Genomic DNA, 24,012 nt, shown 5'->3' on the forward strand with positions numbered 1-24,012 from the left:
TCGCACCTCTCAAGCATTACGTAAACATGACCACCCATGTGTTCAGATGAAGTTTTAAACCTAGTTTAGGCTATACATAATGTAACGCCATCCTTATAGTGAGATGTGAAAGTTTATTATTATTATTATTATTATGGTAGTGGGAACAAGCTCCGGGACCTTTTTCATCCTTAGAATTTGGACTTCGTATGAAACCTAAATGGCAAGTAGGTACTGTAAGAGCAAAATAAAATACAGAGAGATATTACAAGAGCACCACCTTCTGTCTGTTAAACTACTAAAGCAAAACACAAGCCCAAACACATGGCCAGAGCAGTGAGTGGTTTTAAACAGCAAAGTGAATGTTCATCAGTGGCCAAGGCAAAGTCCAGATCTCAATCCCATGAAAAAAAATGCATCGGAAAAAAAAAAAACATCCAGCCAACTTAAACAACCTGGAGCAAATTTAAAAGGCGGAATGGATGAAAATCTGAAAAATCTGCTAACAAATGCTCAATTATAAAATGATGAATTTGAAAAAATAATTCAATTCAGTTTTATTTATATAACGCTTTTAGCAATGGTTTTGTCGCAAAGCAGCCTTACAGAATCAAAATAAAATTAGGGAAATGAGTATAAAATGTGTGGAATAACTTGTTTAAGTGATTTGTAATTCCTTTACTTTATCAGCATTTCATCATTAATTCTTTAACGATGAAATTTAAAGCTGGTGATTGTTGTAAATTTAACAAATTTTGTTTTTTATTTATTTATTTTTAGTAAGCATTTAACGACTGCACACTCAACTCATATAGCCTTAAATCTGTGCTCTTTTGAAACAATAACCATCACTTTAAAGATGAAGTGAAACCGATAACTTCCTCTTTCCTTTCTCTGTGATTATTTCAACTCTGTGTTCAAAAGCCTGTAACATATTTAATCAAATTTATGTATTTGTGCTTGATAAATACTGGATCAAGTCTGATGTATTATATTATTTGTTTCACTGAATGCCTGATTAAGTTTCCCTTTTTGTTCCTGTCCATTTGTGTATGTGGGGGCCAGGGGTAGCTCAGTGGTTAAGGCATTGGATTACAGTTCGGAAGATCCCAGGTTCAAACCCCACAACCACCAAGTTGCCACTGTTGGGCCCTTGAGCAAGGCCCTTAACCCTCAACTGCTCAGATGTGTAATGAGATAAAAATGTAAGTCGCTCTGGATAAGAGCGTCTGCCAAATGACTAAATGTATGTTTTAATAAAAAGCGACATTTTAAATCTAAAATAAGATGCAAGCTTTTTTCTGTGTTTATGGAGGTACAATGTAATACAATATTTATGTATTAAGATAAATATACTGTTAGCTCTTTAAAAAATAATTTCATTTTTATTTTTGGAACACAGAAGCGTTCCTGTCATGATTAAATCATTTATGAAGCGCGACCCCACCCTGAGTCCATAAGCAGTACTGCACCGTAACAGTGGCGTCTCAGGTTTTCAACCTGAGATGCTAACCCAGAGTCAACCATGACATCTTTAAGAGGATAATCCTTTCTCTTAATCTCTCTCCCTCTATCTCTAGCTGAGAGGTCAAAGCAGAATTAGCACTTTAAGCTAAAGTATGATCTGCTACAACGTCTAAACAGCCTGCAGTTGCTGTAAGTGTAGCTGTGCTCTACCAAGAGAATAGAGCCTGGCCGAGAATCGAACCTGGATCCTGGAGGTGCAAGGAAACGAATATAAGGAACAGAGGGAAAAAAAATATTATGTTAGTTGCAACATGGAAGTGACCAATCTTGCTTCCCTAAAAAATTTCAAGTTGCTAACTTCAGCTGTTTTAGAGAGATTGTTCGGCATTATACTGTTTTACTTGATAAAATCTTATAAAATGCAAATTATCCATATTTCTTTGAGTGTTGATACTAATATTTTGGTCTGTTTCTAGAAGTATATGACCTGTAAAACTTGTTACTTAAACAAAAGCATTCCATGCAAAAGTAAGGATTTCGACCCCACAATTCAAAGTTATGTTGCAATCTCTGGTCAGTTTTACATTTTAGAACTTTTTCAGGTGTCTTTTCATGTAAAATATAAATTGGCCAAGTTTCATCTAAATTACAATTAAGATTTGAATTCCAGAAGTTATAGACACTAAAACATAAAAGGGCATAAAATTACATTTAACAAATGTATTTCTTTTTATCTGATAAAAATAGAAATGTGTATGCATATTTATCAAAAACAAAGCATGGATCGGGATATAGGAAGCTTAAGTATTATGAAACATAGTGTTTTATTATCCTATTTATTTGTATGTCTCCCTGTTGTAGTGAACTTGTGCGTGAATCTGACTCATTTAGGAAATTGTAGATTTTAACTCATTTCAAGATTCATGAATCCTGAATGCTGCTTATGACTAAGTCTCTGTTTTTTATAATAAGCAAATATGCCGTATTACAGTAGTGTTCCCATTACCCTAATAATAATAATAATAATAATAATAATAATAATAATAATAGTAATAATAATAAAGTCTTCATTCACTTTCCAACCTTTAATAACCTTGATTATTAGACACTCAAGCATCTAAAATTTCTTTTTAATTAAACTTGTCGTTTTTTTCCGTATCACTCATTTTACTCACAGGGATATGTAACACCTCTTCTCTTTGTGTTATAAGGTTTCCCCATGGGCAAGGATTGTCAAAAAGATTGAAACCAGTTTCCATCAGACTAAGTATCATAACAGGCTTATGCCAACCATGTCAGCTGACTCAAATGTTGCATCAACCTGAAATCAAAACTAATAACCCCTTTTACAAAACCCCTTTTACAGTATTTTACTTGCACCTCTTTTTTCATCAATTAAAAATTTTATTTAGTAAAAAATGTACATTTACAAATTTTATTTGCAACAAATTTATACAGTCCACATTTTTTTTCATGTTTTCGAATTTATTCCATAACTTTTTAAATCCTACTTCTGATGACCACTATTAAAAGCACTATACTATACGATTGAACACGACTCGAAATCCTAAATGCAAAATGCTGTAATGGAAGTTTAATAAAGTTAATGTCACTCATTTGAGTCATTATGAAAGAAATCATTATCATTTTTTATGTAAATGAGGAAGGAAACTTGTGAGTTTGCTCCAAGTTTCCATTTCAGTTCAACAGAACAACATAACAGGCAAGAGCTCCCACAAAAAGGTAAGCATCTGTCATATGTTTTAATGATTTATTCAATATATGGTTTAGTCACCAGCTGGCCACAGTATTGTGGACAATATTCATTTATTGCCTGTATAAGGGGTGTTTATAAAAAAAAAACAGGACTTTCCGGTGAATGAAAATGTAAAACTGATTGACATTTACAGAGAACAATGCAGTGATGAGACTCATAGTAACAGTAAAATATTTTGTGCAAATGTTTTAAGGAAATCTATGTCCGTGAATTAAAATGCCAATCGAGGTGGCTCAGAACCGACAGCAGTCGTTCCTGGGAACATTCAGTGAATGGAACGCCTAATCCTCAAAAATCAACAGATTACTTGTCACCTACTTGAGCGAGATCTGTCCGATCCATTCATAAACACTTGGATATTACAGCAACTAGGCTAGAAGTTTTTGGCCAGTCCTGGCCTCGCTCCAAACCATTTTACTAAAGGAGTTCCTGGGAGGCCAGCGTTTCAGCCATGAAGCAGGCAGTCCGATCATGGCTCCGGAGTACTGAGAAAACGTCCTACCTTGATGGTATCCTAGTTTTATTTGAACAGCCCTCATATATTTTTAAATAGCACAGGATCGCTTAAGTGCAAGTTCATAAATACATACTAATTTAGCTTGGTTAAATATAGTTAAAATAATATTAATTATGATAGAAAATAATAATTATGTAAAATGTTGCTTTATTTCTTTATTTATTTTAGGGTATGTTTGTAAATACTAAATGGTGTTTTACACAATAATGCAGATATTCTAAATGATAAACATACTGTATCTAAAAAATTGTACTAAATAAGATTTTTGCACAGAATTACTGCTATATCAACTTAATAACTCTAATAACTATATTTATAGATAACATTATTATTATTTATAAAATATCATGCCCCAATTTCAACTTACATTAATATCTCATTACTTCATTTTGCTTTGAGTTATCTTATTTTAATTTCCCATCTCATAATTAACCAATAAATCAATACCAATAATTAACCATTGTTTATCAAAAAAATTATGATTATGATGCTCATAATAAACATTCTTTTAGTGCTTTATTGTTTTTTACACAATCTTACATTTATCAATCACAATCTTAATATTTGTCTAATATTTTATATAATATAATATAAAATAAAATATAGTTTATAATAAATTTGTGGTGGTTGCCACATATATAAAAAAAAGTCTGGGATTTTTTTTTTTACTTTGTAATTTACTTAATATTAACTTATACTTTTTATACAGCATATTCTTTCCGAGACAGTGCTTGACGTTTACCCTGATGTTGCTATAATGAAATTCAGTTTGGTTATTTGCTGTATAACAACTATACACTAATTTGCTTTCAGGTACAGTATAGTACGTCACATTTAACTAAAATATAATACTGCATTTTGAAATGTAATTGCAGTATAAATCTAAATATTCATATGTTTATTTCAAATCATGACCCCAGCATTTGTCATATTCTTCATTCAGGGTTTCTGTAGGATTTTATATCTGTATTTCTTATTGATGTAACTATCACTTTATATTATATTTTATGTTTCATAAAATCATATGGTTATGGCATATAAAAGTATAAAATTTTACTTTTAAATATTATTTATCTTTAAGGGGTGATGAAGGTGATCAGAAAAAGAACCTTTTCAGGAGCGGCAATCCTCTTATTTCTGGCAGGTAACCTTTTTTTTTTAATTAATAAATAATAAACAGAATATATTTATATTAATATGTATTATAAATACAGTTTGTCTATTTCTGCAAACTGTTTATGTATGTTTATAGCCAGGAGTGTTTTGGATAAATTTTTACAGAAGCATGTGACAGAAACCTTTTGCTAAATCATGAGACCCAGTAGGTGGGGTATGTGAAGGTAGTGAAGGACGAAGCAGGTGAAACTGACACTGGGACTTTTCTTTTTCTTTTACACATGCACGCACACACGCACGCATGCACAAATATGTGTACACACACACACACACACACACATATATATAAACTGTTCTCTCCGCTGAGCTCTCTCAGGTCACTGGCTCTCTCTCTTCTGCACAGAGATACACATTAATTACCTCCCATGTAAAGTGTTTTAGCATTACATTCATGAACACTGCAGTGTGTTTAGCTTGACATACAATGTTAAAAATGCAGTTTTTAAATAAAAATGTAATTTAGTAAATGAAAAATGCTGTCCAAACCTAACTGGCCCTAGGTGTAATTTCCCTCTTGCTAAGTCATGAATAAACTGTGATAAGTTCACATTTTGAAGCTGAGATACATTTCACTTGCCACAAACAGCCCTGTTTACTGCCAGATCTGTTGAATCAAGAAATCACTTAAATAGAACTTGTCTGATAAAGTGATACACGCTAAATTTAAAAAAAGCAACACATGTCTAAAAAAAAAAAGCAAGAGCATGTGAGAAACAAATTAATTGACAAGTATTATTCTGGAAAAGAATACAAAGCCATTGCTAAGGCTTTGGGACTCCAGCAAATCACGGTTTTATCCACAAAAAAAAAAAAAAACTTGGAATAGTGGTGAACCTTCCCAGAAGTGGTTGTCTACCAAAATTACGGAGCTCAAAAGGAACCCAGAATAACATTTAAAGCACTGCAGACCTCACTTGCCTCAGTTAAGTTCAATGTTCATGATTCAAGAATAAGAAAGAGACTGGGCATCTATGGGACAGTCAAAAGCCACTGCTAACCAAAAAGAAACACAAAGGCTTACATTTGCCAAAAAACATCTTGATTATCCCCAAGACTTCTGAGCAAAGATTCTGTGGACTAATGAGACAAAAGTTGAACTTTTTGGAAGGTGTGCATGCTGTTTCATCTGGCGTAAAACTAACTCATGGGACCAACATAACAGCAGACAAACATGGTGATAGTAGTGTGATGTGCTACTGTATGGCTGCTTTGCAACTTCAGGACCTGGACGACTTGCCATAATTGATGGGACCATGAATTCTGGGCTCTACCAGAAAATCCTGACGGACAATGTTGGCCCGTATCCCTTAGTTGAATATAGTGTGGAATAAATGTGAGCTATGTATGTCTAAACAGGTTGAGTGGGTTATCAATTGGAGTCATATGCTTTAAAGTAAATTTAGACACTGCATTGACTTTCTATTGTCTACACTAGAACAACCCATGGCACCGAAATCAACAGGCTGCTTAATTGATCAACCCCATGTCTACCATAACTTTAATTTTATCCAAAACTATACTTCTTTTAAAGTTTAGGTAATCAGTGAAGGCAGCTGCACAAAACCATATCTGGAGGAGTCTCTGTGTGGTGTGAGGTTATCGTGATTGGGCATGAATAAGAACTCCCTGGAAATTTGTCCATGCAACTGGGCAACCTTTGCCCTTTGGGACATTTAGAGGTAGTCTCCACAGGGAATCTGGGGGAATTGAGCTGAAACTTCTTAATTTACTTCCAGTCCCAGCTGTTGCAGGTGGGGAGGAGCAGCATTCGTCCTCCCAAACAGAGTAATAATGTCCATAACAGTAGTTGGGGGATGAGTGAGAGAGAGAGAGAGATAGAGAGAGAAGGAGAGGTCATGACTGGGGAACTGCCTGCTCCTAGATATGCCAGCAAATGCTCCTTAACCAGACATGTCTCTGTTAGGGCTGCAGGTCAGTAGCACTGGAGCCACTTTGTTGTCCCCTATGGCAGCAAGGCAATTAACCGCACCAGTTTGATGATCTCCTTGGTGTTGCACTTTTCTGCCAGTACCCACCTTAGTCAGGCATCCCGAAGCTTTTGTGTGAATACCCATAGGGCACAAACTGACTTAACATCAATTTGCATAAATGCTGTTTTGGGGCATGACCCACCGCCTGCAAGAACACATTCCTTGGGTTGTAGGATCCAGCATGTTGTCCATGGAGAGTTGTGCAAGTAAAGTACTTGCACAAATGTGATGAACTTATTCTCAATGTGTGTGTATTCCAGGAATTCAGGCTCAAGACACTGTAACTCTTTCCTCACGAAGAATCTGTGCAGTTACTGGATCTATAGTAAATATTCCCTGTACATATTCAGGCCATTATTATTACAGAGAGAGAGAGTGGTATCGAGTCCAGGACTCTGAAGGAAAATCACAAGACCTCAGCAAAGATCCACAATACTCAGGACGAGTGTCTGAAAGCACAAAGTGGTCTGACTGTGGTCTAACAGTGAGGAATGTGAGAGTGAGTGACTCTGGAGTATATAACTTTGGATTTAAAAAACAGAGAAATGACCAGAGTTCAGATTCATCTGGAGTTCATTTGACTGTTACAGGTATTGACACACACCACACACACTTTATTGTTTCATATGTACTATATCAAAAGGTATAAAGTATTTATATAATTTGATTAGACTTGCAGGTCAAAGTGGATCCTAACACTGTAGGACAGAGAGAAGTGAAAGTGACCTGTAGCTCCACCTGTAGCCTCAGCACATCTCGTTTTTACTGGTACAAGAATGGCATATACTTTAACTACACAAATGATGCATCCATTGTGCTTGACTCAACTAGTCCATATGATGAAGGCAGCTATTCCTGTACAGTGTATGAGAGTGAACACCGGTCTCCTTCAGCGTGTAAGTGTGTCAGAGTCAAATTTCTGTTGATATTTAGTGCCAAATCAGATTGTGGCATTCAAATGTTCAATCATTTAACATGCATTAGTGAAATAATATTTTTACTAAATTCTTTTCAATTGAAAGGATCAAAACTCAAAGAAATTACAATGTTTCTTTTAACATTGTGAAGCACAGTTTTGATCTGGCTGATGATATATGTAGTGATTTTTTGGTAGACGGATAAATTGGCATTTTACTGTATCTCTCTCTCTCTTTGTCTTTCTTACTCTGTCGGGCTACATATGCTACAAACCAAATGAACGATGATCCTGAATTCTTTTTCTCTCTGGGCTGGTCTGACACAACCTGATGCCCCATTCTGGTTGGAGTTTTCATCACCTGAAAGTCAATCACTGCTGCTAAGAATAATCCTATACGGATAGCCTAGTGATCACCATGACATTACTGTGGCTGTGTCATGGCATGTGCCTAGGTACAATGGACTGTGCCCAAATCTAATATCATTCTTGCTCCCTCTGAAGCTCACTAGATAGGCAGCCTCCCCTTCTGCAGGTGTGCGAAGGGGCGGGGCCACGAGAATAGACACGGCTGGTGAGTTATCTCCTTTAATGGATCCCAGGCTTTTTGCCACGCTATAAAACACAGTGGGAAGTGTAGCTCAGGGTCTGTTGGGCTACTGGACGTTCTAATCGGAGAGTACGATGCACGTTCTAAAAGAGACTTTGGACTGCCTTCTAAGGTGTCTAGGAACTTCTACTCATTTACATTTACGCATTTGGCAGACACTCTTATCCAGAGTGACTTACATTTTTATCTCATTATACATCTAAGCAGTTAAGGGTTAAGGGCCTTGCTTAAGGGCCCAACAGTGGCAACTTGGTGGTTGTGGGGTTTGAACCTGGGATCTTCCAAACCGTAGTCCAATGCCTTAATCACTGAGCTACCCCTGGCCTCCATAGAGAGCAAATATAGTGAAAGACCTCAGCCATCCAAACAATGGACTGTCCCTCTGTTGCGGTCAGTAAAGCGCTTCCGCTCCCTTAAGGCCAACACTGAGAGACTGAGGAGGAGCTCAATCTCAACACCACATGGGACTTCACATTTACACGCTTGCACATTTTGCACATCTCAGGATTGCAAAGGTTTCACTAGGACACATACAGTACTGTCGTGAACTAACCCGGGATGATCAGAAGACTTAGCCCTTTGTAGCGTGGCAGTAGGCAGGATAACCTCGCAAATTAGTCTAAGGACTCTCACAGAAGGGGAGCAAGGGAAAACCACAAATTTAACCCGCGTCCTATAAACACACACTCGAATCAAAAAGTAAACCCAAGAAAGTGAGTACTCACGAAATGGCAGACGGAAGATCTGAACCGACATGGGCGAACTCAATGACTAAGCGATGTGAAGCGCCATCTTGTTTCCTTGGTTTACTTGTTTTTTCATGGGTGACATGATGAAGGGTTTGAGTTGGGAAGTATGGAATACCGGATGGATCCAGAGCGCCGCAGGCAGCTGGAGCCGGTAGGTGATGGGGTTGATACGGTGGGTGATGCGGTATGGGCCTATGAATCTGGGAGACAGTTTCTTGGATTCAGTACGGAGATGTAGATTCTTTGTAGACAGCCAAACTTCCTTCCAAACTCCAGTTGTTGGTTAGTCCGCTTCGTCTGACCGTTAGTCTGAGCATGATAGCCAGATGAGAGACTACAGATGGAATTGATCAGACAGCAGAAGGCCTTTCAGAACCGGGCAGTGAACTGTGGCCCCCTGTCCGAGACGATGTCCTTGGGGAACCCATGCAGATGGACTACGTGCTCTAATATCAGCTTGGCTGTCTGTTTAGCTGACGGGAGTCCGAAAAGGGCTTCCAGATGCACAGCTTTGGAGAAACGATCTACGATGGTTAAGATGGTGTTCTTTTCTTCCGAAATCGGCAGGCCCATGATGAAGTTGACGGCAATGTGCGTCCAGGGCCGACGGGGAACAGGGAGTGGTTGAAGTTCCCCGGGTGTTGGTTGGTTTGTGTCCTTGGCCCAGACGCACACTGGGCACGTCTGGACGAACTTGTCAATATCCTTGGCCATGGATTGCCACCAAAAAGCGCGTTGGACGAATTGGAGAGTGCGTTGGGTGCCTGGGTGTCCATGGAATGGCCCCACTGGATAACTTCGTTCCGCACGGCGTTGGGCACATAGAGTTGTCCAGGCAGCCTGTTCTCCGCTGTCTGTGCTTGACGGAGTGGGGTGATGATTTTGGATAAAGAAAGGACAGGCGTGGGATCCGCCCGGAAGGGCGTCCTTCCCATGCTGTCGTGAGAGGGCGTCGGCCCTGGCGTTCTTGGACCCCGGGCGGTAGGACAGATGGAAATTGTAATGTTCGAAGAACAGGGCCCACCGCACCTGTTTCGGGTTCAGCTGCTTTAGATTTCGGATGGTAATGAGATTTTGATGATCGGTCCAAATGATAAATGGCTCTCTGGCGCCCTGGAGCCAGTGTCGCCATTCTTCCAATGCCCACTTTATGGCCAGCAGTTCGTGGTCCCCTACCCCGTATCGCTGCTGAGTGGGGTCAAATTTTTTGGCAGAGCTTGTGGAAGGCGGAGATGGCAGTAGGGTTGAGTTGAAAGTGATGAGATGATGGCCGTGTCAGAGCAGGTAAAGGGGCCGCAACTGTAGCGTAGCCCCGGATAAAGCGACGATAGAAGTTCACAAACCCGAGAAACCGTTGAAGTTGCTTGAGGGTCTTGGGTAGGGGCCAATGACGCACAACTTTAGCGTCAGTGGGTCCATGGCCACGCCCTGGGGCGAGATGACAAAACCCAGGAACTTGGTGAAGTGCTCGTGAAAAGCACACTTCTCCAACTTACAGTACAATTGGTGTGCGATCAATCTCTTAAGCACCGCTCTGACATGCTGGATATGTTCTGTAAGGGTGCGTGAGTAGATAAGTATATCGTCGAGGTAGACGAATACCCACCGGCCTAACATGTCTCTCAGAACATCATTAATGAATCGTTGGAAGGCGGCTGGTGCATTGCAAAGTCCAAAAGGTATGACTAGACTCTCGTAGTGTCCTGTGGGGGTGATGAAGGCCGTCTTCCACTCATCGCCCTCTCAGATACGCACCAAGTTGTAGGCGCTCCGGAGGTCCAACTTTGTAAAAATGGTGGCACCAGAGAGGGCGTCCAGGGCCGAGTTGGTAAGAGGGAAAGGGTGCCGGTTTTTAATAGTGATGTTGTTTAGCCCCCCATAATTGACACATCTTGTTTCCTTTTATGCTTCCTGGTTCGCGAGTTTTATGCCTACTACTGGTCGCGCCGCAAGTGTGTATGACACATACATTCATACATGGAACATTTGCACATTTTTGCACACTGTGAACTTGCATACTTATATATATATATATATATATATATATATATATAAAACTGCATATTTTTCTATTTTTATTAAATATTTTTTGTTTTTTTATATTTCTATTTTATTCTACCATTTTAATTCTCTTATTTGCACTAAAACTTTCTTTTGAAGTCAACAGCAGTCGTATAAGCATTTCACTTCGTATCATACTGTGTAAAATTTAAATTTGAATCCGGAGCAAGTAGTAGATGACGGTAGCAGATTTGGCTGAGTGGAATAGGGGTATAAAGCTGATTTGTAAAATGGTCTATTGTTAAAGTGCTATACAAATAAAATAAAGTTTTGAGGAATTTAAGCTAATTGAATAGCTTTCACAGACAACGAGCAAAACGTATTGATATTAAACATATTAAGAGAATTCTGCTGAGAAGATTTCAGATAATATCCTCAAATAATATTCAACATAGACTTCAGCAAACAACTTTGTACATCTCTGTTTCTTTGTGTGTTTCAGGTGTGCTGGGTAAAGGATGTTGGGGTGTGACTTACACTCGTAACCATGTGTGTGCTTTGAAAGGCACATCGATTGATCTCTCCTGCTCTTATAAACATCCTGCAGGCCTGACAGTAATCGAATCTGTGTGGTTCATTACTGAGCAGGCTGATGCTGAGCCTGTGGATGTGAGAGAGGATGAGGAGTATCAGGGCCGAGTGCAGTACACACAGAGCTCCCAGACTGACTGTAGTCTGAGAATCACTAACCTGAGAGAGACAGACGCTCAGACATACAGATTCAGATTTTACACTGATGGGGGTAATTACACCAGTGAATATGGAGTCTCTCTGTCTATCACAGGTAATGTCACACAATTAAACATGTATTTAAGTAAATTTGCAATGTCTAGATATACTTACAGAGCATGCTTATTGTTTGCAGATCTCAAGGTTAATGTACCAGACTGGGATAGCCAGCAAAAGACGTTAAATTGTATCACCACCTGCACTCTGTCTAACAACCCCACTTACATCTGGTACAAGAACGGACAGCGTGTTACTAATCTCTACAGATTCACTGAGTATTACTCTGTCAGAAGCAAGAATGCAGGCAGCTACTCCTGTGCTGTAGGTGGACACGAGGAGCTTCGCTCTCCTGCTGTCTGTAAGAACTCACTTTACACTTCACCGGCAGGTTCTGTTAGATATAACCAGTGGCGAAACCTTTAGACCTTCTTGACCCTCAGTGAAGGAGTTATATTGCTGAAAATTCAAGTTATCTCAGAATGCCATGATCCGACTAAGTGCTTCATGTCTGCAACATTGGCCTTCCAGGAACTCTTTTAATGGCCCAAACATGTAGAAATGGCTTGGAACAAGGTCAGGACATTATGAGGATATAGAAATAACTCCCAGCTGAGTTCCCGTAATGTGCAAGTGTTGTTGGTGAATGATTGTGTGTACAATTCCCACAGACAGATGCATCTTTTGCAAGTTGGCAATAGGTTATCCGTTCATTTTCAGGGATCAGGTGTTCTACTCGCTGAAGATTAATGGGAACAACTGTAGTGGGCACTGAGCCACCTCGGCCATGATTGTCACTCCATACATACTGCCTTCTTTAAAATGTTTGCACCACTAAAAGTCTCATTATAGTACTGTGCTTAAAGTCTTCTGTAAATGTCAGTTGGTTTCAATCGTTCAATCAGAAAGTCATGGTTTGACTTGAACATCTCTTTCAAGTCAAGCTTTCACTTAGAATTTAGACTAAAAGCTCTTACCATGATCTTACCTTTGGTCAAATTAATTAGTGTGTTATTCTTCTGCCCTTGAATTTGTAGTACGTAATGTTTTCAATTCTGCCCGCCCTTGAGTTCTTAGTACGTGATGTTTTCAATGTCCCTTTAAATGCATGTTTTTTTTTTTTTTACTTTTTTGTTTAAATATTCTTTGGAATATAATGCTTAATTGGTTATTATTTAAGTTTAGAGCCTACCAATGTTGCAAAACCTTTACTAATGATCAGATATTCTGTAATCAATTTACAATACTGGTTTAGGTGAATGGTTTCCGTTTGGGGAGAGATCACTGATTTGAAACTCACTGAAGGCCCTGTACGTGCATGTTATTCACAAGTTCTGACGCGTGTCTTTTTGTTACACAGTGTCACTCACGACTCCAGACGTTTCGTTGATTTCTTTGTCTCTTGTTTAATTTTTAACATCAAAGTACAATGCTTGTTACAGATTTTTTGCATAAATCCACTGCAAGTTTGCTGTGTTCTGTAGCTTCGATAGATTACAGTTACAACAACTCATTTTACTGTATCCTTTAGCTTACAGTCTCACGGTCAAAAGCTTGTGTTCTCCACACCATTCTGTATCCTTCCGTGTCTTAACAACAACTGAACATCTAACGTGCGTGATAGACATGCAGCTACATAACTGTGAGATGATGTCACAGAACAACTCATGAAATGATGTCACAATACAAATTATGAGTATGATACTTAATGCTTAATGCTTAACTAGTAGACTAAAATTAAATAAACACAACAACAAATCACAAGAATGAAATATGGCCCTTACAGGCCTAAGTCTGAAAGGCACAGTTCACTTATGTAGATAAAAAATAAACTCAATGCAGTAAGTCATGACTTAGAAATGCTTTTTGTTTTTGTTTTTTAAAGTTCTCTGTAAAATTAAGTTTGTGTGTTTCAGGTGTTTTTGAAAAGAGCTGCTGGAGTGTGACTTACTCCACCCAGGCTATCTGCGCTCTGACTGGCTCATCAGTGGACATGCACAGTTATTACACCTCTCCATATAACAACATCATAAATGTGTTCTGGTTCATTAAAGATCAGTTTGGTGATGAGCCTGTGGATATGAGAGAGTATGAGGAGTATCAGGGCCGAGTGCAGTACACACAGAGCTCCCAGAATAACTGTAGTCTGAGAATCACTAACCTGAGAACGACAGACTCTCAAACATACAGGTTTAGATTCTACACTAACTGGGGAAGATACACTGGTGAAACTGGAGTCTCTCTGTCTGTCACAGGTAGTACCATATGAAAAAACATAAAATAAACTATATGAACATTGTACAATTGAAAACCAAACCAAACCATGCTTTTTGTTTGCAGATCTGAGAGTTAAAATATCAGAATGGCATAACTGGAAGTGGAAGAAGCTGAGTTGTACCGGCACCTGCACTCCGTCTAACAACCCCACTTACATCTGGTACAAGAATGGACAGCGTGTTACTAATCAGGACAGAAATGAACTGTACCTGCATGACAGTGGTGCTAATGCAAGCAGCTACTCCTGTGCCGTAAAAGGATATGAGGAGCTTCGCGCTCCTGCTATCTGTAAGAACATAAGATAAAATCATACAAAGTCATTTGTATGACTGAGTGATCCATGAGATTTTATTAATGTCAATTAATGTTCAAATGTCTTTTAGGTGTTTATGATGAGAAGAGCTGCTGGAGTGTGACTTACTCCGCCCAGACAATCTGCTCTCTAATTGGATCATCAGTGGACATACATAGTTATTACACCTTCCCTCATTATTACAAGGTCTCAAAAGTCTTCTGGTTCATTAAACAGCAGGCCGATGGTCAGGCTGTGGATATGAGCGAGGATGAGGAGTATCAGGGCCGAATTCAATACACACAGAGCTCACAGAATAACTGTAGTCTGAGAATCACTAACCTGAGGGAGAGAGACGCTCAGACATACAGATTCAGATTCCACACTAATTGGCATAAATACACTGGTGAACCTGGAATCTCTCTATCTGTCACAGGTAATGCTGCATAAAAAACATTCGGTTAACAGTAAGAACATTAGTACATTTGAAAATAAAACCAACCATGGGTGTTGTTGGCAGATTTGACTGTTACAGTCTCCGATTGGTATAACTGGAAGGGGAAGAAGCTGAGCTGCATCACCACCTGCACTCTGTCTAACAAGCCCACTTACGTCTGGTACAAGAACGGAAAGCGCGTTATTAACCAGTACAGAAGTGAACTGTATTTTAGTAGTGGGGATTCAGGCAGCTACTCCTGTGCTGTAAAAGGACATGAAGGTCTTCGTTCTCCTGCTGTCTGTAAGAACTCACTTTACACTTTACTCATGATGTCATCATCTCAGTCTCTCACATCAACATACTAAATAAAATGTAAATAGTCATGCAAATACGGTGTACCCTCCCCTATTGATCTCCACATTCTTGCTATCTACTGCCCTCCTGGTCCTCTAGTAAACTTTCCTCCCTCACTGTTCTCGGATCCTCTTTCCTCCCCCCTCTCATTAACAATAAATCTGCCTACCCACACAGAGAGGGAGTTCCCTTGATCTGGTTTTCTGACACCCTTTCCCAGCCACAGATATCACTACTATCCCTTTTCATAAATCTGATTATCACCTGATATCTTTCACCATCACCCTATCCTGCCTAAAGCCAGCCAACAAAATGTCTCTTTTACTTGCAGAAACCTCACTCTATCTTTCTCTGTGTCACCCTATCATCCCTCCCAAACCCAGACTTATTTTCTTCTCTACCATTAAAGATGCCACTGATACTTTTTTTTCTTTCTTTAATCATCCATGGACCCTCTATGCCCTCTGTCTTGTAAACCAAGGAAGAGTTCTTCTGATGGCTATCTGATGTTTTTCACACCAATAGAAAAGAATTGAGAACTGCAAAGAGCATATGGAAGAAATCACATAAATCACTTGATGCAGATTTTGTCTCTTACTCTTCTCTTAAAATTCTCATGTGATGTGACTTCCGCTAAAACTGCCTTCTACAAGAAAAAGCTGGAAGATTCTGCACATGATCCTTGCAGGATCCTTTACCACTCAACCCACCCAGTTCCTCCTGATCCATCCTCACTGACTGCTGATGACTTTGCCATATTCTATGATGGAAAAATAGCAGCAATTCGCCAGACCTTTGCTTCTATCCCAACCCCTACAGCAAAACTACAGCAACTCCTACAGTAATCTCACCTTTTCATTAAATTCATTTCCTTCCAGTAAGCTCACAGCCATCTCACAAGACCTTCTCCTCTTTATCAAAACCATCATCAACCATTCCATATCATCTAGTCATGTTCCTGCTGCATTTAAGAAGGCAATGGTTAATTACATCCTCAAGAAACCTTGCTTGGATCTAGTGACATCAGTAAGTATGGCCCAGTAACACTTTTCTCTCTTTTTCCAACTTTTTTGAAAAATATTTCCATTCAAATGTCTCTCGCAGAACAACTTAAATGATCCTATCTGGATTCAAAACTTTACATTCCACAGAGACTGCCCTTCTGTCTTTCACTAAGAAGCTCCATGCTGCTAGATTGGCTAAACTGTCATCTGCCCTCATCTCCCTGGACCTGTCAGCAGCATTTGACATGGTGAACCACAAGATTCTCTTGTCTATCCTTACAAGCCTTGGAACCTGTGCCATGGCAATGGTTTCCTTCCTACCTTCAAGATTGGTCATCTGAGGTCACATGGAGGCGATCCATAGCTGCACCACTAGGACTCTCCACTGGTGTCCCACAAGACTTTCAATTAGACTTCAATTACTTGGTCCTCTTTTGTTCTCCCTCTATAACCTGTTTCTTGGTGAGGTCATACTGTATTCTTACACACCTTTTTTATTTCATTGCTATGCAGATGACACACAACTCATTTTCTCCTTTCCTTCTTCAGACACTCAGGTTTCCCCCTGGATCCCAGCATGTCTGGCAGACATCCTATCCTAGCTCATTAGCTAAAAATTAATCTCATTAAAACAGAACTGCTGTTAATCCCAGGTGATTCATCCCCTTTTCAAAATCTTATGATCTCACTGGACAACAATTGGATCGGTCCAGTCACTGCTGCAACTTCACCTCTTTTTTCCCCACACATTGCTAACTTTACTCGCTCTTGACAATTTCTTGTGATTTCTTTTAATCACACGCTGCACTGCACCACATTTCCTCCAATTCTCCAGCACTGCTTGTCTGGTCCTACAGTCTTTTTCCTGAAGGTCTTTAAACTCCCTAGTCACCACAATTCTCTCTTTACCACCTCCAGCCATCATGGGGTACTGTACATACTGTAACATCAGTTTTTAGGAATTTTATTCTGACTAAAATATGCAAACTAATATGTATTTCAATTATTATTATTTTTTTTATCTCTCAATTAGATTCTCCCAAAAACACCAGAACTGTGGCTGTCTCCTCAGGAGAGACGGTGGAGGGGGATTCAGTGACTCTGAGCTGTAGCAGTGATGCTAACCCTCCTGTTCTCAACTACACCTGGTTTAAACAGAGTGTGGCTGGGGACACACTGCTGACAACAGGCCAAACGTACAGCATCAGCAGCATCAGCTCTCAGCACAGTGGACTGTACTACTGCACTGCTCACAACCAGCTGGGACAGCACAACTCCACACCAACACTCCTGGATGTGTTACGTAAGTGGTCCTGCCTTGATCTCAGCATTCTAACACTTATAAATATTTTAACACACTTGATATTTCTAAAGCTAAGTTGCCTTTTTTATTTACTTACTACTGTAAAGAGTTTTTAAAAATAGTTGAAAGGTTAAAGATAAAAATAAGCTGAATTTTAGGTTGAAGCCCATGTACATGTCTGCCTGTCTTTCTGAACAGCAGAACTCTCTGCCTAACTTATTAATAGAAAGAAATACACTTTTGTAAGGTTGAGTATCTTACGCCTTGTTTACCTAAGTTGTACTCCTTTCGTCATATGCTCTAATGACCCATGCTTTATCTCATGGTGGTGTTCCATATTACTGTTTTATCATGGCCATATTATTGTTTTATCACATTTAAAAAAAAAAATAGGAGACAAACTAATTTTAAACTTCCAGCGGGAAGAATAAACATACAATGACCTGTCAAAACATCTTTAAAGATTCACTTTTCAAAAGTTACATACTGTACATTATTTTAGAGTAAGCCATGTTGTGCCGTGGTTTTGAACATACAGTACTGTACATACAGACAGAGAGACAGATTTTTTTTCTCTGAGAACTGTTTTGGGTCCTCCAATTTATGAAACCTAATGATATAAATGAAAGAGTGAGTTCTGACCAATGTACAAACAAACGATTTCTTTTATTTATATAGATTGTTGCTTCCAAAGCTTATTGTCATTATAACTAGCTACACACTTGGTAACCAAATTAGTGTAAGTAACATTCAGAAAAAAAACTCCATTTAAAAATGATTTAATGCGTGTAAATATCTTCATATACCAAACTGAACCTAAAATTCATGTTCATAAAAGCTTTTGTAAGGATGGTTTTGTTGATATGCATATGAATGATAAAGGCTTATACAAAGCTTTGCAAGCCTTACGTACAATATTGCGTTCTTTAGATATAATATTGCATACTATGGATATATATTTCTTAATGTGTTAATATTCATATACCAACCACACACATTGTGCAGCTGCTTGAACCTTGACCACACATGACAAAGCTTCTGATCGGAGCATTCATACAGTACATGGCAGCTACAATAAAACCACAGAAAGCGTAGGCAAGCAAAGGTGGTTTTGGCTTCCTCTTATCCATACATCAGAGACTTTGACTATCTTTAAACGACGACTCAAGACTCATCTGTTTCTCCAGTACTTGGACTAACCCCCCGCTGAAAAAAAAAAAAAAAAAAAAAACTCTTCTTAGTTGTGTTGGACTAATGGCACTTAGTTATTAACCTAGTTAACCCAGTGTAAGTATGTATCCAATTATGTAAACATTAAAGCACTTTTTGTAAGTCGCTCTGGATAAGAGCGTCTGCCAAATGCCTAAATGTAAATGTAAATGTCTTATACATGGCATGACTTGTTAATTAAGGTTGCCACATGAGCACCATAGTTTGGGATTTAATAATAAGTGCCTTTTTTTTTTCAGATCTCCCTAAAAACACCAGAGCAGTGGTTCTTCCCTCTGGAGACACAGTGGAGGGGGATTCAGTGACTCTGAGCTGTAGCAGTGATGCAAACCCTCCTGTTCTCACCTACTCCTGGTTTAAGCAGAGAGCAGCTGCAGACACACTGCTGACAACAGGCCAAACGTACAGCATCAGCAACATCAGCTCCCAGCACAGCGGACTGTACTACTGCACTGCTCACAACAAGCTGGGACGGCACAGCTCCACACCAACAGAACTGGATGTGTTATGTACATATACCTTTTTTAGTCTACCATACTTTATACTTTTAATGTCATACATTTTGTAACTAACCATCTGTTACTTCCGATTAGATGCTCCTCGAATCCCGATTGTGACTGCCATTCCATCCGTGTCTGGTGATTCGGTCACACTGTTGTGCAAAAGTGAATCCAACCCCATAAGCTCTTACATTTGGTACAGTAAAACAGAAGGAGGTGTGAAACTTATTCAAAACGGCACCAATTTAACATTACCTTCAGGAGCGGATGGATTTTACTACTGTACCACAAGAAATGAGTTAGGATCATCCAGTTCATCAGACTGGGTATATTCAGGTACTCTGCAATTTATGTGGCACTTTGATTCATTTTTTTTTTATGTTTGTTCCATCCTCTTTGGCTAATTACAAGACCTCTGATCCATCTTTTTCACATGCTGATTATTTCAGAAGACAGAACTGCAAAATATGCAGGTTGTGGAATCACTGTCGCTTTGGTTTTGTTATTCATGGCTGTCATTCTGTGGGTGAGGTAAGAACACAAAATCACATTTAGGGTAATAGAAAATAAATGATAGAAATCATGCAAACTCCAACTTGCTGTTGTTGGGTATTTTTTGTGGTGCTTATTGTTAACACTTTGGGATCCCTGGTGGTCCAGTGGTAAGCATGCAGTGCTCTCACCTTAGAGATTAGAGGTCAAGTCTCACTCAGGCTGTCAATTTAGTTATTAATGTAATGTAAAGGAAAGTAATTTTCTGCATTGTGTTAGAGGCATTCGTTCAACGCAACTGAACTAATACCAACATTATCCCAACATCTGTTTGAAAAATAACATCAGCACAACATTTTGACAACCGAAAATTCCCGCTAGGTGTCCACTGTTTTTTATTTATTTTTTATTTTTTAGGTATGAATATAAAGATGCATGTATAAATATAATAATGCAAGTGTAGATTGATTTTATTGCACACATTTTTACAGGAGAAAAACATCTGCGGTCAGTAGCAGGAGTGACAATAACAGCAAGGTGAGTATCAGAAGGTGCTAACAGTGAGTGTTTAAGGGTAAAGTAGATACAACTCTTTTTTTATTTTTATTTTTTTAATTAAAAAATTCAGGAAATAATGTTCCAAGGTGCTGGTTTGTATCTCATAAAATTAAAAAAGTCTCTCTCTCTCGCTTTCTAAGACAACTTCTCCTCCCGTATATGGTAACGTCTCAGCCATGCCCTCTGACCCCACACAGACAACCTCCTCAGAAGATCAGGACAATGTTCAGTACTCAAGCGTTTTTTTCAGACACTCCCACATACATGCAGCGCCTCTCTACTCGACTGTTCAGCTGCCAAAGGCTGTCAAACAAAAAGAGGAAGTAGAATACGCCACAGTGAGCCTCGTCAAACCAAGAACTGCTGGGTAGGTGATGCAAATGACAACGATACTGTTGTCGACACACATTCTGGGTTTCTGAGTTTTTTCCACTTTCTCTTGGAAAAAACCATCATCATGGGCACAGCTGCAATCAACAGGGAAGTTACAGCAAAACCATGACCGTCGTTTGAATTCTATTTGTTTAGCTAGTTTTCCTTATGTCTTTAATAAAAATTTCTGAAACTCCAACTTCAATTTACAGTACAACATTTTATTTAATTTTTTTTACTTTTTTACTACACCCGAAATGATTATTTTATTTGAGATGTGATAATATGTATAGGCAGTTACCTGTGATTTAAAATTAACCACTTACTCTATAAGAGGCCCATTTACACTCATTATGAACATGAATATTATGACAATATTGGACTTGCAATGACATTTTAAATGGTCTTTTTGCACATCACACATTGTTAATAAGTATTCCAAATGCCTAAATGTAAATGTAATAGGAAAAATCCCCTATAATTTAATTTTTTTTAAAATAAGATTTTCACAAAATAACACAAGGTGAAAATTATGCATATAAGAATTTATTGCATACAGATCAGCCATAACATTAAACCCTAACCGTAGGTTTTGGGTTTCCCTTGCGCCACCAACGCAGCTCTGGTAACTCAGGCATGACTCCACAAAACCTCTGGGGGTAAACCGTGGTGTCTGGCATCTGGACTTTGGCAGGGGATCCTTTGGGTGCGGTGGGTTGAGATTTATCAGACTGGTACATCCAGTGGGTGATCAATTGGATAGGGATCTGGCAGCCTTGGACTCTTTGCCTGGTGTGTCCTGTAAGCATCATAGAGTTTTTATTTATTTATTTTTTTAACAGCAATTTGCTGCATTGGCTTTTCTGCGGGGTTTTTTCAGTTTGTCACATGAATTTGGTCTTTTTATTTCCTGTTGTGGTACTAAATAATATCTATATGTTTTTTAAATTGGGTAACACATGAGTACAAATAGCTTTCATTTCTGCTTCTGAGAAATTCCTTTCTTTCAATATTTTGTCCTCATTTCGCACTGTCAGCTCTTTCTCAGCGTCAGCACTTCTGCACTTGAGTTGACATTTATCTAAGTAAATAAATCAATGTTAAGAAAATGTGTAAATCTGTCAGAAATATTTATATTTTATCTGTGTGGAATATTAATTATTAAGTACATATTTTGTATTATATTTAAAGATTCCTTACTTTTCAAACTGATATATATATATATATATATATATATATATATATATATATATATATATATTAGTGCTGTCAAAATTAGTGCGTTAACGCATGCGATTAATTTGAAATATTTAACGCATTAAAAAAATTTAACGCAATTAACGCGGTTGCAGTTTTTTTAATTTCCTGTTGTGGCCGAATGTGTGTTCAACGTGCAAAGAAGTATGGATAAGACCAAGGAAGGACTTTTAGACGGAAAGTTTCAGTATAAAACTCTGCCGGATGGTTCTGTGGATAAAACAAAAGTAATCTGTACATTTTGCAAAGCCGAATTTAAATACCAGAGAAGTAATTCGTCTTTGACATATCACTTAAAAGCAAAACACCCCACCGAAACAATCTCTACAGGGCCTCGCCAATGTAAATTGCATTGATTGTTTTGAAATTCAAATGACACAAATGGCACATACCTGTGTTTTTATTTCTGTAATAAATATGGCTTTCAAGCCAACAGTTTATTTGGAGAATATTGATGGTTTATTGCAGGTATGTTGTTTACATGAGAAAATCTGTGTTACAAGTTAAACAAAAATTCCAATAAACAGTCATATTTGAATTTAAATAGTTTCATTGTCTTGAGTTGACATTAATTATTTACATTTACATATCCAAAAAGTTTCAGTCTTTTAATTAAAATAAAAAAATTAAAAAAAATTGTGCGATTAATTAGCTAATTTTTTTTAATCAATTGACAGCACTAATATATATATATATATATATATATATATATATATATATATATATATATATAATTTCCTTAAAATATTTTCTAACAGAAATTAAATTAATTTATTTGTATTATTTTAAAGTACTTTTTTTTTTTAAACACAGGCAGGATGAAATCTACAAGAATGTGAAGTCCAAAAACTAAGAAGAATAGGAACTTGACCATAAAACTGAACATCTAAGCAAATTTTTATGTGTTTAAATAAGTTTCAAGTATTTTTACAATGATGAATTAAATGTATTAATTATATTAATTAAAATGTATTTAAGTAAATTAAAAAGTAAAACTTCTCAGACTAAACTGAGATTACTTTATATAAAAATGTGTAAGTAAAATGTGCAGTAAATACCTAATAATGTTTTCTTTGCTTTACCAACTTCCTCCCATTGTTAATTTTTTTAATATGCTTTGTGAGGCTCCTTGTGTGCTTGCATGTTTACCCTGTGCTGTGTAGACTAGAGTAATATATATACTCAGCAAAAAAAGAAACGTCCTCTGACTTTCAACTGTTTTTACTTTCAGTAAACCTAATGTAAAAATATTTGTATGAACACTAAAAGAGTCAACACCATAAGACATAAACTAAAAATGTTTCCCAATGTGTCCCTGAATGAAGGGAGGCTCAAAATCAAAAGTACCAGTCAATATCTGGTGTGGCCATCAGCTGCTTGAAGTACTGCAGTGCATCTCCTCCTCATGGACTGCCTATTGCGAACAGTCTGAGCACTGATGGAGGGATTGTGTGTTACTGGTGTGACTCGGGCAGTTGTCGTGGCCATCCTGTACCTGTCACGCAGGTGTGATATTCGGATGTACCGATCCTGTGCGGGTGTTGTTACACGTGGTCTTCCACCGCGAGGATGATCAGCTGTCCTTCCTGTCTCCCTGTAGCACTGTCTTAGGTGTCTCACAGTGCGGACATGGCGATTTATCGCCCTAGCCACATCAGCAGTCCTCATGCCTCCCTGCAGCATGCCTAATGCACATTCACGCAGATGAGCAGGGACCCTGGGCATCTTTCTTTGGGTGTTTTTCACAGTCGGTAGTCAAGTCTCTTTAGTGTCCTGCGTTTTTAGAACTGTGACCTTAAATGCCTACTTTCTGTAAGCTGTTAAGGTCTTAACGACCATTCCACAGGTGCATGTTAATTAATTGATTATGGCTTATTGAACATGCATGGAAAACATTGTTTAAACCCTTTACAATGAAGATCTGTAAAGTTATTTGGATTTTTACAACATTATTGTTGAAATACA

At 38.3% G+C, this 24,012-nt stretch overlaps 1 protein-coding gene across 3 annotated transcripts; it reads left to right on the plus strand.

The window, feature by feature from the left end:
* The first annotated feature begins 3,120 nt into the window (after positions 1 to 3,120).
* Positions 3,121 to 23,128, plus strand: LOC128518519 (uncharacterized). Of its 3 annotated transcripts, none has more exons than XM_053491672.1 (17): positions 3,121 to 3,189; positions 4,822 to 4,884; positions 7,168 to 7,497; positions 7,579 to 7,803; positions 11,686 to 12,027; positions 12,109 to 12,330; positions 13,886 to 14,224; positions 14,310 to 14,534; positions 14,630 to 14,974; positions 15,059 to 15,277; positions 17,369 to 17,638; positions 19,108 to 19,377; positions 19,462 to 19,704; positions 19,818 to 19,899; positions 20,352 to 20,397; positions 20,559 to 20,785; positions 22,861 to 23,128. In XM_053491672.1, exons 2-17 carry the CDS (start codon positions 4,827 to 4,829, stop codon positions 22,898 to 22,900), a joined length of 3,483 nt encoding a protein of 1,160 aa, XP_053347647.1. In that variant the 5' UTR covers positions 3,121 to 3,189; positions 4,822 to 4,826; the 3' UTR covers positions 22,901 to 23,128. The 3 variants fall into 3 exon arrangements, with proteins under 3 accessions (XP_053347647.1, XP_053347648.1, XP_053347646.1); XM_053491671.1 differs by lacking the exon at positions 3,121 to 3,189 and adding an exon at positions 3,439 to 3,732; XM_053491673.1 differs by lacking the exons at positions 3,121 to 3,189; positions 7,579 to 7,803 and adding an exon at positions 3,438 to 3,732.
* Positions 23,129 to 24,012: the final 884 nt, after the last annotated feature.

This window comes from Clarias gariepinus, chromosome 3 (genome assembly GCF_024256425.1).
Source record: "Clarias gariepinus isolate MV-2021 ecotype Netherlands chromosome 3, CGAR_prim_01v2, whole genome shotgun sequence".
NCBI lineage: Eukaryota > Metazoa > Chordata > Actinopteri > Siluriformes > Clariidae > Clarias > Clarias gariepinus.